Raw genomic sequence first — 12,897 nt, forward strand, 5'->3', positions numbered from 1 at the left:
ATACATGGACTAGGAATCCTGCCAGAAACACATAATATGTGTGGATATTGTTTTTTTATCACTCTGTTTTCTTATCCATAAAATGGGAAATCACTCTCCCCTCAATAGGGTGGTAGTGATGATGAAATGACATTATGTTTGGAAAAGATATACTGTAGAACTGAGCAATAAATGATAACTATTAACAGTTATAACAGTAAAATAAAAATGAAGACTGCTATGTAGTAGAAACAGAAACAACCTCCTTTTCTTGATCTAGACAGATCTCTTTTGCTTGTCTTGTTAACCCACCTCCCTCTCCCCAAGGAAAGAGCAAATTTAAAGAGCAGAGACCCATGACTTTTATTCCTCATGTTTCCATGACAACTAACACAGAGAAAGGAAAGAAACTAACATATATTAAGCACTATGCATTTTAGTAGAGACCTTGACATGTGATCTACTTAAATGCACCAAACACAGCAACTTGCTCAGAGCAGTCATTTGATAGCTATTTGTTCAGTAAATGCAAATTGATTGATGTTATACATCTGGCATAAGGTAACTTCTTAAAAGTTCAAGACGAAGCAGAACACACTGTATTGTATTACAAGTAGTAGCAACTCTGACATTTCACATTAAAAAAAGAACTTTCATCAGGTTTCTCTAAATTCTTTTGAAAGCAAATTTTGCCCTAATAGAAAGCATAATCTGGGCCAGCTGGAAATTTGAATTCCAGAGTCTTATGTCTACCGTTACAGCTTCAGTGAGGACACTGTACTTAGGACTATACTAAGGCTTGTGCCTGGGGATTAATATTCTGAAAAAGCAATCAGATAGAACAAGGTAAGTTGATTTGTTGAAATGGGAAATTTCAGACTCATCAATGCGGTGAAATAATGTACGTGTGCTTCTCAGAGTTATTTGCCGTCGTCTTTGAGAGCTGCTTTGGATTAGTCCATCAGCACTTCTGACCTGCGTATTGGGATTTCTCATGCTTTTTTCTCTTATAACATTGGGGAGTTTGTGGTGCTTGGAGATCCCAGAAAGACAAGAATATTTTTAGACAGAAAAGGCTGAGATGCAGCTGAATTTAAACACATGTATAATGCTAGTTCCAACATCTGAGTGCAAGTCATGAATGGAGAAGTGATGACTTAATAGGTAGATGAAAATAGTGGTATAAAGGTACCTCCTAGGATTCCTCCTCTGGAATAAAACCAGGACTGTACTCCATAGTGGGGTTAACATATTGCAGTGGGGGAAACAAGAACCTCATACTGCTTTCTCCTATGGCCTTACTTTTTCCTTGTCATAGCTTTATTCCTATTTATTTGCACACTAGACATGTCACCTTAATTAAAGAATTAGGCTGCTGGGTTGGAATCCTTGCTTTGCCGGTTGGTTTCTGCACGAGTTTTGCCAAGTTGCTCAATATCTCTGTACTTCAGTTTCTTCATATATAAATTGAGGAGATGAGTATTTTCGTGGAGGGTCATTGAAGGAATTGAATGACATAATAAAGGTAAAGTTATAGATCAGTGATTGTCCCACAGTATGTGTTCAATAAATAACAGTTGATATATCACTATAATGCAGCATGTGTTTGATGATTGAATCAATTAAGAGCTGTGCAAATTGGAAAAAATTGGTATTACCTACAAAGATCAACAAGGCTGTAAGGTTGTGCCATGATGCTGATCCTTAAAGAATGGGTGGGTTTCCAGGCAAAGAAAAGAAAAGAATATCACAAATAATAGGAAGAGGTAGCTGAACAAAGTAGTCCAAAGTGGCTAGATCCCAGTGATCCAGGAAGAAGATGGTAGGAACATATATTCTATTTCCTTAAATACAATTGGAGCTGCAGTCCCCACATTTAGAAACAAATCATGTTTTCAGAAGAGATATCTTGGTTTGAACATTTGACTTCTCTCTTGACACATGGTCAATTGTTTACATGTTTGAGTCTCCTACCTAATCTTTGGAAGCACTGGTAGAGGAGTAGACAAGTGAGACGGGGAAGGAAAGGAAACCAAAAAGGGTGTGATAATGCAGGTTACCACTGTGTGGACTTTTGCCCCAATCCCGCCTGCTGGGGATCTCTAAGTGAATAGAGCAAGGCTCAGATTCACCCTACCTGAGGGGTGAGGAACCTGGAGTATTTATCTACCAGTTTATGTCTATCTCAGATGAGGCTGCTCCTGGAGGTGTTAACTCTGTAGCACTCCCGCCTGTCCAGCATGCAAGACAAATATGCTTCATGCACCCAGAGAACATTTTAAGGCAGAGCTGCGGGGATTTCAGGGGATTGCAATGGAGGCCATACACTGAGGGCGTATGGACACTTCCTTTGCTATGGCCTACCATAGCCCATACTTTGCACTACCCAGATTCACTCATGCTGCAGGTTAAGTTCATTCTGTCCTTTCACTGATTATTTTAGGAGGTCACTTGTCACAATTCCACAAGAGGAGGCCTATAGTCTCAACTGTTGTAGTTAATCTTGAAACCATAATCGATATTTGTCGTTTCCCTCCTTTATTACCTCCATGCCCTCAACCAAACTGCTTCTCGTCTAGGTTCATCGTGTGATGCAATGACTCAGCCTTTTATCCCTGAGAGAATGAGTCCCTGGTTACTTGTCCTCATTAAGATATTGTTGCTGCCATTGCCCTTTTGTTTCTCACCAGGGACGCATCAACAGACAGGCCAGTGAGTTGCATGATTTCCAGACATATTCCTCCCTGCTCCATTATTTAGCAGCAACCCTATGTCCTCCTCATAATCAGGATGAATTACCCCTGTCTGTATAGTAACTGCCTTCTCTGACTGCTGGCCTGTGGGCATAAGAGCCAAGAAGAATCAGGCAGCAGCTGAAGCTGTAGATTTACTGTGTGCCCTGGTAGACATATCAAGACTTCTAACTCTGCAGAACTGGAAGTTGTAAAAAGGGGAAGGCCACTTTCTTTTTCTTTTAAATTTATTTTATTGAAGTATAGTTGATTTATAATGTTGTGTTGATTTCTGCTGTACAGCAAAGTGATTCCATTATACATATATAATACATACACATTCTTTTTCGTATTCTTTTCCATTATGGTTTATCATAGGATATTGAATATAGTTCCCTGGGCTCTACAGTAGGACAGAAAGCCCATTTGCTTAAGTGGATTATTTAAAGATCTAGTGGGAGGCTTCATTCCTACTTCCACCTTTCGATGACAGCTATTCAGGACTCAGCACTACATATACTAACATCATTTAATAGTACAACCACGTCTTGAACCTTAACCATGTACGGTGTCATTCCCAGCAAAACACAACAACATATTTACAATCTCAAACCTGGTCTACAGAGAACAGTCACCACTGAGCTTCTCACTGAAGCTGCCATACCTCTCTGGGGACATTCCTTATTGCTTTAGCGAAGGGAGTGATATCTGGACTCTCCTGGGAAACATAATCAACCTGTCGTTTCTCTGACGTTACAGAATAAATACATTATAACATGCCCACCTCTCTGAGACCTTGTTACTCTTCTCCAGTGCTTTGCCAAGGTAGTTCTGGTAACTTCACATCATTTATTTTAGGCCAACATCCTTTCCAAGCTTCAAGGAGCTATTCCAGTAGCACATTGGGATCAGCTCCAGGTATACTTGCCAGAATGTTAAAAATTAACTCATGAAAGAGTGCTCTCACAGAAATAATGATCTGGTCTTACATTCTGTCCTCCCTGATCTAGCATCTCAAGACCAATTCCTCTGAATGTTTTCCAGATACCACTAGCATTTATTAGCCAGGTTCTGTAGTTCACTTGATTAATCATCCATTTCATCCTACAACATAGATCATACTTTTCTACTCAAGTCATACTGAGACTTGATCCTAATTATTTGTCTAGAAGCAATGAGGGGAGATGGGAGCAGAGCTTGAGAAGGGAAATATCACTATATAAAACATCCTACTGAGGTGAGGCTTTAACATGGTAATTGACTGTTCTCCAACTGGAAAGGGTAAGGGCCTCTTTTTCTGGAGCAGAGTTTCAGAAGATTCTCTGGGTTCAAGACTCTTAAGAGCATCTACCCAAATATCTCCTCCAATGTTTCAGTGTCTGACTCTTTCCCTATAAAGATCCTGATTATAGTGGAGAAGACTTGCCAACTCTGTGAATTCGGCCTCCTTTATAAATCCACTTTTCCTAAAATTAAATCTTAGGCCTGATTTTCAGCATGGTCTATCCTGTAGCTGAAGGAAACAAAGGTCATTTTGATTGTTGCTTGGAGGTCTTTAAATTTTTACACCAGATCTTGAGTTGAGTGTTGGCTGACCCAAGTCTGTAATTTTTTTTCCCTATGGAGTTTTATGGAAGTTAGCTCTGCAATCTCATGTCTTTCAAATACAAGAGCAATAGGATTTTACTTCTGTCTGTAGTCCATCCCAATCCACCTCATGAGAGTCTTAGTAATTATGGTGCTATAGCCTGCCAGGGATTAGCTCCCCTACATTATGCACCAGCAAGAGGGTCCCTGCTACCACCTGGTAGTGAATCATTCAGTTCAAACGCTGGTATTGAGGATCTGCTCCCTAAACCACCTCTGTCCCAACTAACTTAGGCGAGGTTTGGGTTCCCATATAAGACCCTGAAACAGAATTTGAGTGAAAGTAGTTTATTTGGAAAGTGACCTAGGAAGCACCAGTAGAGGAGTGGGGAAGTGAGGAAAGAAGGAAATGAAGCCAATAAAGGTTGCAGCAGGTGGGAAGGTTTCCCCTGTGGGAACCAAGGACTATTAGTACCACTGGGGTTGTCTAAGAGGCTGCATAGAGCATGCCTCAGAACTGGTCTTCCCAAGAGACAAAGAACCTAAGGTATTCACCCCCCAGTCCCTGCTATCATTGGTTTTGGGCTGCTCTGGAGACATTAACTCACTGGCCTGCCTGCCTCATGCGTCAAGAGCTCCAGAGGCCAGAGAATGCCCTTAGGGAAAGGGTCACAAAGACAAATAATAGGAAGCTGTGTGGTTGGTACTTATGGAAACAATGACTGCCAAGATAATAAGGAGAGGATACCCAAAAACATCTGTTACAAAGCTCCTGTGAGTGCATTATGAATATTAATGAAAAATAGTGCCTTTAAACAGTAGTAGCTACCTGCAGCATACCTGCACCACAGCCATTGTGTAAAGCAAGATATCACCATGCATAGTTTAGTTGTTTCTCTGTATGTTGATTAGCTTGGCACCTTTCCTGACCAGAATATATGAGGATATATTCCTCTGCTTAACCAAAAACGTGTATATGTACTGCTTGCTTTCCTGACCTAAATGCCAATGTGAACTGTAGATATAGATGCTTTGAATTCATCTCCGTTTTAATAGTACCATTCCTTTAAGTGCATATTTCACATCTCTTTTTGGAAATTAAATTTTAGAAATGGGTCTTGAGAACTATGGACACACAGTCAACAAAAAAGTTTAGAATACTAAGAAACTTAAAGCACTTGCAGAAATAAGGAAACAGCATCTTTTAATGTTTTATTTTCACTTGTGAAAATATATATAATATGTATTACACGCACAGAAGAGTCCCACAGCTTGAGTGGGACTAAAAGAGAAAGCTAAAAGAAAGGCACATACCAGGGGCAGTCTTTTCATAAAGTTTTCAGTTAAACCAACATTCAGGGCATGGCAAGGGACAGTAAAAGCAACAAAAGCACAGGAAGCCTGTGTACATGACTCTGAAGAGCTAAATCAGAGACAACTTTAGGTCTGTTGAGAATTGAGGTCATCTCTGGAGAAAATACTGTTTCTACTTAGTAGGCCTGTCAGACCAGCAGAGGATGTACTGAAATCTGAACAAAGACACCAGGGGCAAAGTGAAAGCCAATGCTTAAGTTGACAGCTAGCCTGTTCTTCTCCCCCTTCTCTTTCAGACCTGAGGCCTTGGCTGACTCAAAGAAGCAAATAACCGGGCCGACTCTGGCCCTGCACAATTATGGTCAGCTACAAGACAGAATTTTGTAACAAACTAAATATTTTAAAAGCTTGTAAACACTGTGCTGATGCTGAGAAAAACATAAAAAGAACATTTGCTATTTCTCTTAGAGGAAAGATACAGGCACAGATCTTTGGCTTTGCCCCAGGTGTATCCCTATCCTGATATTTGCCCAAAACGGTAGGAACTGAGACACAATTCATGAGATGATTGGATCACTTCCATCATAGGCCAGCATAGGAGCCTACTAGGATTTAGCACAGCTGGAGCAGCTGACAACCCTGGGAGATGTGAGATGGGGCTTCACGATGTCAGGCTGAATGGATTCCATCAGGTCACACTCGTTCGCAAGTATATGTTTCACCAGGCATCTGGAAGCTTCATCAATGTTGATATTTTCCTAAGGGGAGAAAACAGCTCTTATTATTCAATATTCTACAGTGATGCTATGGCGGAGATTTATATGAGACAAAAGGGCAGTATTTAAATATCTCTTCCTAAACCCTATCCATGCATCCTCTTTCTATTCCCTTCACCCTCATTTATTACCTCTAAGAACTTTACTCTTCAGTCCTTCACAAAAGTGAAGTATGTATTTGTTTTGTCACTTAGGAGGAATAGTGTTTGGTGGGCTCACTTAGTAGACTGAATTTAAGTTAGAGGGCAATTGTCTTATTTTGACATACTCTTACATTATAGAATAATATTGTAGAAGACACAGTAAGTCTTCAATGTAAATTAGGTTCATAATTGCACTCTCCCACATACTACTTTTGTGAACTTGATATGAAATAGGAATAATAAGACACCTCTTGCAGCAGTCATTAGTGGTTTCACAAGTACTTCTGGCTCTTTGCCTTCCAGTCAAATGGTAGGAGTGCCCTGCTCTGACCTCTTCGAAGTTAGGCATGGACATGTGACTTTCATGGGACAATGAAATGGGAGGATAAATGATGTGTCTCACTTTCACTTTCGTGTAGAAGCAATAAGAGACAATGCTCAATTCACCATGTTCTTTTCTCCCTGCTTCTGCAAACATAAAAAGCACAGAGATGGAAATTCTCTTGGCCTAAGTCTATGAATGAGGTTCAAAAAGAACCAAGTATCCTATGATGATTCATGTAGGATGAATGAGAATTATGACTTTAAGCCACTGAGATTTGGGGTTGTTTATTACGGTGACATTACTTAGACAATCCAGGTGGACATAACTCTTCAAAGAAAAATATGAAATCAGAAATATGAATCTAGTTTCAAGAATGAACTAAGCTTCAACTTGGAGAAAATATGGAACAAACCTTTGAATCTAAAATATATTGTTTCGTAAGGTAGATAGCTAGTGGGAAGCAGCCGCATAGCACAGGGATATTAGCTCGGTGCTTTGTGACCGCCTGGAGGGGTGGGATAGGGAGGGTGGGAGGGAGGGAGACGCAAGAGGGAAGAGATATGGGAACATATGTATATGTATAACTGATTCACTTTGTTATAAAGCAGAAACTAACACACCACTGTAAAGCAATTATACCCCAATAAAGATGTTAAAAAATAAAATAAAATAAAATAAAAAATAAAATATATTGTTTCATTCTTAGGAATCCATTCCATGGCAATAAAAGCATTTGTGCCTCAGGAAAGATGTACAAGAATGTTTATTGTAGAAATTTTCATAACCAATAAAGAAAGAAAACAGAAAAACTGGAAAAGCTGAGGACGCTCATGAACAGGAATGGAATACACACAACATGGAATATTATGCAATCACAGAACATGGATGAACCTTGAAAACATCAGGCTAAGTGAAAGAAGCCAGTCACGAAGGACCACATATTGTATGATTCATTTACGTGAAATGTCCAAAACAGGCAAATCCAAGGAGACAGAAAACAGATTGTTGGTGGTTGGCTAGGGCCGGGTGGGGAGAGGGGTTGTAGGGAATTGGAGTGATTGCTAGTGGATGCAGGGTGGGTGGCGTTTCCTTTTGGAGTGATGAAAATGTTCTAAAATTGGTTGTGGTGATGCCTGCACAACTCTGGATATACTAAAAACCATTGGATTGTACACCTTAAAGGGGTGAATTGTACGGCATATGAATTACATCTCAATAGAGTTATAGGAAAAGAATGAGATTACTGGGTCAAATATATATATATAGTTTATTCAGTAACTATGGATTAAGTTGCCTTTTCTCTGCTAGTCAGAAAACTGAGAAATACAGAATATTTACTACTAATATACTAAACAAAAAACCTTGATCTCTTGTAAAGTCAGATTTGACTGTCTTTATCACAATTTGTAGAACTTCTCTGATGTGTCTCCTTATATTCAATGGAAAGAGAGAAGGACATTTTTGTGAAACTGTTTTGCCCCAAGGCCTTGTTGCCCAATCTGAAGTATAACTATTTATACCTGATTTTTGTATGTATGTCAGCGTTGCTGATATATTTTGAGATCATTGCATGAAATCATATTACATGGAAGATGTATCGCATGAAATCATATTACATGGAAAATGTAAGAGGTAGTGATGTTTTCCAAATGGTATCTATGGCTAATGCAATTAGGTGTAAATGTTCATCGGCACATTTCCGATCATTCAAGCCCAACCCTGAGCTCACTTGCTATGAAAGCGTAAGGTAACTTTTCAAGTTCCAGAAATAACAAACCTCTCCCATTTACAGAGCCTTAATAAAAATTCCTCTGAGGGTTTCTAAATCTAAAACAAGGTGAAGCTCTGGTTGCTTTTTTGTTTGTTTGTGATGTTGTTTTTACTCGTTTTTATACCAGACCAGAATTCACGTCTCTGAGCTTCCCTTTCCTCACCTGTATGACGTTCTCAATGAGAATACTTATCTAATAAAAAGTTGCTTTTCTTTACGGGATGCAGGGGTTATTGGGGCTTTCACAGTGCTGGGCACTTCATATACATAATCTTATTTAAACCTATTTAAAGCCCTATAAGACAAGGATTCGTTTTTTGTTCTTATTTATTCCGTTGTTATTGTTGGGGTAGAGGTGAGTGACCTTTCTCCCTTCAGCTGAACTATCTGCCTTATGCCATGGAAACCAGTCCATAGACAGTAGCCATGCTTCTGCCCTCTTCCCATCGCCCATGCTCACCATGCCTTCTGTCATTCTTCTTCTTCCTAGTATCAGGCCCAGGGATCACACTGAAATGACCTGCTCCCAGGAAGTAATCTGACGTAGGCAGAGTCTGGATCTTTGGGACAGACCCAGGTCAATGCTTTGCTCTCAGGTCCAGCCACTTGTTTACGTGATCAGTTAGAAGCCTGGCCCATGGTCTTCCACTGCCTCTTATTCAAGGAAAGTGGGGAAGTGTAGCTTCACCTAGCCTCCCAGGCCTTGGCCTTTAGGGCCAGCACATCTCACTAATGAAGGTGCTTTCCTAGCCATTAATAAACATATACTTTGATTCTCTTTTGCCTATTGCTTGTGTGTTGGGGAACGAGCCCCAAATACCAAACACAGGATATCATCGTATCTGTTTACAGGTAAGAAAACTTAAGTTTAGGGAGATTAAGAGACCTCCCCCACAAAAGCATGCAGCAGGTGGGTTTGAGGGCCAAAACTCACACCCAGGTGTTTCTGACATCAAAGCCTGGCTCTTACCAAGCTATATTCCTTTTCAAGACTTTTGAAAATCAAGTGCAATAACAAATAAAAGTTCTTACTACAGGGTTAGGCCCAGTGGATGCAAAATAAATCTTAGTCCCCTTCTCTTTCATAAAGCAAGTTTTAAGCATCAAAAAGGGCCTTCCTTCACATACAAGTTAGATTTGACAGGAGTATATTTAATACCTCCACTCAAATATTAACATCATAGTTAAATAGGGTTTTCTTTCATTAATGTACAAATTGGCAAAATCTGCTAACGAAGAGGGTGAAGTGTGGACAAATGAATGAAAATCCATCATCATTATGAGAAGGACAACTAAAACCTAAGTCCAATTAGTGGCAGCCTAGCAGGATCATTTTAGTAAAAGATAAGATGATGCTGGTGAAATTGTGACCTTTAACCCACTGAGTAAAGGCTGGCTGGTGTCAGGACTAAGGCAGGAGATTATGCAGGATGGGGCTCTGGACCAAGGAAACCATCAGAGCCAAGGAGCAGCTGTACCTGCTTTTAGATTTTATATAGGAACAGGGTAGCAGTCCATGATGACTGAGTCACAGTCATTCAATTAATATTATTTAGAGTCCCACTAAGTATGAGGCATACAAAGATAAAGAGGTTAAAATAAGCTCTGTCCTTGATTGAGCTTATACTAGCAAGGTAAACAGCAGAGGTATATGGTTGGAAAGGGCATCTGGAGCCGGGTTACTGTAGAGCCTTGAACGCTAAGTTGGCCAGATAGAGTCACTGAGGCTTTTTTGCAACTCAAGTGTCAATAAACACAATCCGATACTAGACAAAACTATATGGACCCTTAGCACTCTTTTTAATTACTTAATCTTTCAGTGAGCACTTAGGAAATGCCTATCATGTGTACCGTGGTGCTGGTTGCCATGGCATACCTATTTCAGATTGGAACCTTCAAGAGGAAGCCGGGAAGAGGAGCAAGTACTTATATTGATCACATGCTTTCTACAAAAGGGTACAATGTACAGTGTCTAGAGGACAGGTCTGAAGCCGAACTCTAATCTCAGCTCCCACTTTCTGCTTGTGTGACCTTGGGAACACTGTTTCAACCACCCCACTCCACACCTAAGCTTCCTCCTCTGTGAAAAGGGAATCAAGAGATCTGCTTTATAGGCAATTTAAAGTTAATACATGTTAGTACTTAGAATATGTGAGACACTTAGAACAGTGAAGGGGAAAGGGCATACATTCAATAAATGTTATCTACATGTTCTCCTCAATTAATTTTCAGGAGAACATGATAATGTGTGTATTCTATTCCTTCACTTTGCAGCTGAAGAAACTGAGATTAAGTAGGCATAAGTGGCTGGTCCCAAGACACACACTGGTAAGTGGTAGGGCCAGGTGTGAGTCCAGGGAGAACAGTAAACACTAATATTTGCCGTGATCTTTACTATATGCTCACTACAAAAAGGCAAGATGTATAGTGTTTAGGGCACATGCTTGGAGCCTCTCATCTCAAGTCCCCCTAAATATTTCCCCCAAATAAATAAAGGAACACAGCATGGGCAGGGTGTGTGTTTCCAGCATTAAAAGGGTAAGAAAGGGCTTCCATGGTGGCGCAGTGGTTGAGAGTCCGCCTGCCGATGCAGGGGACACGGGTTCGTGCCCCGGTCCGGGAAGATCCCACATGCCGCCAAGCGGCTGGGCCTGTGAGCCATGGCCGCTGAGCCTGCGCTCCGCAACGGGAGAGGCCACAACAGTGAGAGGCCCGCGTACCGCAAAAAAAAAAAAAAAAAAAGGGTAAGAAGTTGCAGTCAGGGCCTCAGGCAAGGCTACTTTGCATTGCTGGTCCTTCTGTCTTTCTGCACACCACTGCTGAAATCACAGCCAAGACTTCGGCTAGGAGAAGGAACAGCAATACAGAACTAACTTCCCTCTCCCCTTCTGTGCAAAGTGAGCATGAATAATCAAACCCTGCCTGAAAAAACTATAGGTTTGGACCTTTTGGGCAATTAGATTCCAATATAATTGATTGTGCTACTTGGCAGCCAAGCAGACACAGCCAAGCCCACATTTTCTAGGTGACTGTCAAGAAGCAGAGCTGCTGGTACAAGTGCAAAATACTACCTGGGAATTTTTATTGATGTTTATTCTAGAGAGCTGTAACAACACCTCCAGGAGCATCTTTTGCTGTAAAGGTAAATTATACATCCTCTGGCTTTCAAGACACGTACACTTAGACTGAGTCTGACTGTGATTTATTTACATATTTGCAATATGACAAGATGGTCTATTGTGCTGACTACTTTAGGTTGATGTGTGCTCGTGTTTATGTCTCTGCTCAGAATCTTTTAATTTATATCAATAAGCATGCCTGAGAAATAAGCTTAAAATGCCTAACAAAGCATTTTAGTAAAAACAACTGGTAGTAACTACCAGAGTATTATTGTGTCTGCTCCCAGCTGGGCATATAGCAGGTGCTTTACTTATGAGACATTGTTTTCATCCAATCCTCACGAAAATCTATTTAAGAACTAATAGTCATATTTAATTTATTTTTTTATTTTTTATTTTTTTGCAGTACGCGGGCTTCTCACTGTTGTGGCCTCTCCCGTTGCGGAGCACAGGCTCCGGACGCGCAGGCTCAGTGGCCATGGCTCACGGGCCCAGCCGCTCCGCGGCATGTGGGATCTTCCCGGACCAGGGCACGAACCCTTGTCCCCGGCATTGGCAGGCGCACTCTCAACCACTGCGCCACCAGGGAAGCCCAGTCATACTTTAAAGGTAAGGAAACTTTAACCTTTAACAAGGTTGAGTAACTTAACCAGAGCGGAACAAGATCTCGGTCAATCCGTCATTCCAACCAAGAGCGCCCTAACTGCACTTTCTATTCTGCTCCCATACATTACATGGCCATACCTCCAAGGATTAAAACAGATATTAAAATACTTTTATTTCTAAATCAGTAGTTCTCAGTCCTGGCTACATATTCAAGTCACTTGGAGAGTTCAAAAAAATCTATTACCAGGACCCTCCTCCCAGACATTGGTCTGGGATGAGGCCCAGCATAAGCATTTTTTTAAAGATCTTCCACTTCTTTAAAATGTGCATCCAATAAAAAGAACGAAATAATGCCATTTGCAGCAACATGAATGGACCTAGAGATTGTCATACTGAGTGAAGCAAGTCAGACAGAGAAAGACAAATATCATATGATATCACCTATATGTGGAATCTAAAAAAATGGTACAAATGAACTTATTTACAAAACAGGAATAGAGTCACAGATGTAGAAAACAATCTTACGGTTACCGGGGGGAAAGAGG

General features: G+C 40.6%; 1 protein-coding gene across 2 annotated transcripts in view; it reads right to left on the reverse strand.

Annotated features, from left to right (window-relative positions):
* Positions 1-4,630: 4,630 nt before the first annotated feature.
* The window catches only part of RAB38 (RAB38, member RAS oncogene family), a 71,232-nt gene continuing 62,965 nt past the window's right edge, over positions 4,631-12,897 (reverse strand). Inside the window, exon 3 of one of the 2 annotated variants that reach the window (XM_022593742.3) lies at positions 4,631-6,370. In XM_022593742.3, coding sequence (XP_022449450.1) covers positions 6,218-6,370 — 153 coding nt within the window. In that variant the 3' untranslated portion in view covers positions 4,631-6,217. The remainder of the gene's footprint in view (positions 6,371-12,897) is intronic. The other variant, XR_016393873.1, reaches the window with a different exon arrangement.

The sequence above is a fragment of the Delphinapterus leucas genome, chromosome 7 (genome assembly GCF_059928025.1).
Source record: "Delphinapterus leucas isolate spDelLeu-1000000601 "Yukka" chromosome 7, BTC_Dleu_Yukka2, whole genome shotgun sequence".
In the NCBI taxonomy this organism is placed as follows: domain Eukaryota; kingdom Metazoa; phylum Chordata; class Mammalia; order Artiodactyla; family Monodontidae; genus Delphinapterus; species Delphinapterus leucas.